This window comes from Bombyx mori, chromosome 23 (genome assembly GCF_030269925.1).
Source record: "Bombyx mori chromosome 23, ASM3026992v2".
NCBI classification, from domain to species: Eukaryota; Metazoa; Arthropoda; class Insecta; order Lepidoptera; family Bombycidae; genus Bombyx; species Bombyx mori.
In genome coordinates, this window is record NC_085129.1 from 3,732,381 (window position 1) to 3,736,674 (window position 4,294).

The window sequence follows — 4,294 nt, forward strand, 5'->3', positions numbered from 1 at the left end:
ATATAATATAAAAAATGAGTAATTTGTCCATTAATGTGTAGGTAATAAAAATATATTGAAATAAATAACCAAATATTATAAAAATATAATATTATAGAAGAAACAAAGAAAATAATAAAGAAATTATACAAAAATATTGAAAAATTTCCCGCGATTTGATTTATTTATAACAAAAAAAAAAAATCCCCATCAAAATCACATATAAGTAGAAAGTGAACAAAGGAAAAGAAGAGTAATAAATTTAAGTTTACCAAAAAAAAGAAATGCAACATAACACATATTATGTACATCCACCTGTATTTCATGTGTATATTATATACTTTAAAACTTAACTAGAGGTCCCGCAGTAGTCGAAATTCGACTATAATTAATTGGAATTGTAAGTCTGTACACTATTATGATTGTATTTTATACTTCTATAATCACAAATTTCGCCAAGACTACACTATAAAAAATATTAACAAAGACAAAAAATATTTAATCTTTTTTTTTTTCAATCTCAATTTATTTATTATTAACAAAATGTCAAATATTTAATCTATTCTCAATTTGACAACAGACGCCAAGAACAACAGTTTGACAATAAATAGTATGCATGCGTGTGTGCGTCAAATACATGGTATGTAGTGTGTGTAATGTTTTCTTTATTGATTCAATGTATCTTTTATGCATTATTAAAAAAATATATTAGCATTGTGCACTTCTTCTCTATATCCTATATAAGTGTGGAAAATTTCATACTCCTCCATCCGCGCAATTTTCGTAAAAAGGGATACAAAGTTTTTGCTTCACGTATTAATATATAGATAATGCGCATCGGACCTAGCTCACCATAAAAATTTGGTAACATTATTTGACGATTGAGAGACATGCCTCACGTCTCAATGTTGGCGTCGTGATTCATATTGTTGTCTTTTGGCCGGCGCCGGCGACTATAGATAACCTTTGGCTTTGAGCTTGTGAATTTTCGTACGAGTTCAACTACAAATTTATTGATAATTTATGTTTATGTTTATGAGCAATCGAAAATTTAATGAACTATCATCATTTAGCCCTCGCGTGGCAAGCAACGTGTAAGACCTATCCCCGCCAATTAAAAAAAACACTTCCTCGTAATTTTAATTACCTATTTGTATTATTTGTCAACCGATACCCGTATATTATTCGCTTAATTTTTACTTGTCTTTATCAAACACGACATCCGTTAAATGCTAAGTTGATTTTTTTAAATCTATTGCGTAGAATATAGCAGTATCTAATCAAAAAAGAACAAAAAAATTACAATAAAATATCTAATAAACAGTGTTTTTGATTAAAAGTTAATCAGATCTGCTAGTATATGTAAAGCTTAAGTAAAAGAAGTTGATATTTTTCTCAGGATGGCATAGATATATAAACCTAGGTTCACCTTAGCTTAGGGACACTACTTTAAAACATTAAAGGCTTCTTTAAAGGCATTTTGTGTGCTTTTACAAAGTACTATCCTCAATGGAAGGCTCCTAATGTTTAATGATAGTCAAAACAACAATGTATCGTTTAGATCTACATAATAACTTTGCGGGACAAAAGACTTCAACATCAAAACCCCTTGGAGTTTTGATGTAAAAAACCCAATTGCATTACTTATGATTTTGTTTCTTCACATTACACAATGTATGTAAATATTATGAAGTCATCGAAATTGCGCCATAATAGCAGTGACCTAAAATTTCTGTGGCGTGCTGCCCTATGTGAAACACAATCGCAGAATCCTGGGATGGCAGCGTCGCCTTAGTGCAGCCCTGTACATCTCGCCACTCAAACGAATGTACAGTGAATGCTGCGGTGACCGAAACCGGTCGCCAGTCGAGGCAACCACACCGAGACGAACGCACGTCGCTCCGCGCTCCGCCGCTCGCAGATATTCAACACGATACAACAACATTTTACCGACCAGCAGCTATATTGGTGACCCCGACGTGATTTGAACACGCACGATGACAACCGTAACGGAGAAAGAGCACGTAGAAGATCAGAGGCCTGCAGAGTTGTTTCGGGTCGGAGTTAGAGTGCCGCCATTTTGGCCCGAGGAGCCGGAGATATGGTTCGCGCAAGTAGAAGGACAATTCGCGATATCCGGCATTACATCAGACACCACGAAGTTCAACTACGTGATTGGACAACTTGACCATCAGTTCTCGAAGGAAGTGAAAGACATTATCATCTCACCACCAGCCACAGATAAGTACGAGAAGCTAAAGTTAGAACTTATCAAACGGCTTAGCGCTTCGCACGACAAGAAGGTGAAACAGCTGCTAATGCACGAAGAGTTAGGCGAACGAAGGCCATCACAGTTCCTTCGCCACCTACAAAGCTTAGCTGGGCCCACTGTGCCCGAAGAGTTTGTGAAGACTATCTGGACCAGCCGTCTGCCGCGCAACATCCAGACCGTGATCGCCGCTCAACCTACCTCGTCGCTAGAGGTACTTGCTGATTTGGCCGACAAGATACAAGACATCGCCACTCCTACACCTCAAGTCGCAGCAGCTCAAGCAGGACCCGGGTCCACCATGGACGCTATGGCACGAGAAATCGCTGAGTTACGTAAACAGTTACAAAATTTATCATCGCAGTTAAACTCGCAGGACCGGCGGTCTCGCTCCACACAACGCCGTGACCGTAGCCGATCAATGACCAGGTCCGTATCCAACTACCGCAGATTCCCGGAATGTTATTATCATTTCAAATTCGGTAGCAACGCAAGAAACTGCATAAAACCATGCGACTTCGAGCCGGAATCTCGAGATAGTAGTCCAAGAAGAATCCCGGGAAAATCTCGGGATCCCGGGAAAAATTCGGAAAACTCCAGGGGTGGTCAGTAATGGCGACTGACGACTGCCCTCGCTCCTCTGGTCGCCTGTTCGTAGTAGATCGTCGGACCAAGGTACAATTCCTCGTAGATACGGGAAGCGACGTCTGCGTGTATCCACGATCCGCTTTATCGGAGCGACGTCCTAAAACAAACTTCCAGCTATCCGCCGCTAATGGTACACCAATCAACACGTACGGATATGCCAATCTAGAGTTAGACCTAGGATTACGACGCGATTTTCCCTGGCGGTTCATCGTCGGAGATGTAACCAGAGCCATCATTGGAGCCGATTTCCTCAAACATTACGGCCTAATAGTCGACATCCGCAACAAGTGTCTTCTGGATAGCCTTACAACACTGTATGCTATAGGTAAACCTGTAAACTCGTCGAACACGATATCATCTATAAAGATACCACTCGGCGGGTCCAGCAGATACCACAAGTTACTCACCGAGTTCCCAGAAGTAACACACCCATCCGGACACCATCAAGAAATCAAGCACAATACAGTTCATTACATCAGGACAACGCCAGGCCCACCAGTGTCATCTTCTCCCCGTCGACTTGCACCTGACAAACTACAGATAGCCAAAAAGGAATTTGAGTCGATGCTTGCATCAGGAACTGCCCGCCCATCTGAAAGCCCTTGGGCCTCTCCACTCCATCTAGCCCCGAAAAAGGACAACGAGTGGAGGCCTTGCGGCGATTATCGCTCTCTGAACGCCAGGACTATTCCGGACAAATACCCAGTGAGACATGTGCACGACTGCACCTACAATATAACTGGTTGCAAAATTTTTTCCACCATTGATTTGGTAAAAGCTTTTAACCAGATTCCTATCTTTCACGAGGACATACAGAAGAGTGCCATAATTACCCCGTTCGGCTTATATGAGTTCCCACATATGACGTTTGGACTTCGCAACGCTTGCCAGACGTTTCAACGCTTCGTCGATGAAATGACACGTGGACTAGACTTTGTTTATCCTTACGTCGACGACTTTCTGTGCTTTTCTAGAAACGAAGAGGAACACGAAGACCATCTCCGACAACTATTTAGCAGACTCAGAGACTACGGTGTCATCATCAACACCGCCAAATGTCGCTTCGGGGTATCTGAAGTCTCATTTCTCGGCTATTCCATCTCAGCCAAAGGAGTAAAGCCACTGGATACAAAGGTAGAAGCCATAAAGTCATTTCCAGAACCAAAGACCATCAGATCACTGCGAAGATTCTTAGGAATGATCAACTTCTACCGTAGGTTCATACCAGGCGCCGCTAAATATCAGACTCCCCTAAATGCTCTTCTGACGGGATCTGTTAAAGGGTCTCACCCAGTGCACCTATCGGGTGACACCTTGAAAGCTTTTCAAGAATGCAAAGATAGCTTATGTCGCGCCACACTCCTTGCCCATCCTGACAGCCAATGCAAGCTGGCCCTA

General features: G+C 41.5%; 1 protein-coding gene across 1 annotated transcript; it reads left to right on the plus strand.

The window, feature by feature from the left end:
- The first annotated feature begins 1,976 nt into the window (after positions 1–1,976).
- On the plus strand, positions 1,977–2,861 carry LOC101742184 (uncharacterized). Its single transcript, XM_004921706.2, has one exon. The coding sequence runs from the start codon at positions 1,977–1,979 to the stop codon at positions 2,859–2,861; it is 885 nt and encodes a 294-aa protein (XP_004921763.2).
- Positions 2,862–4,294: the final 1,433 nt, after the last annotated feature.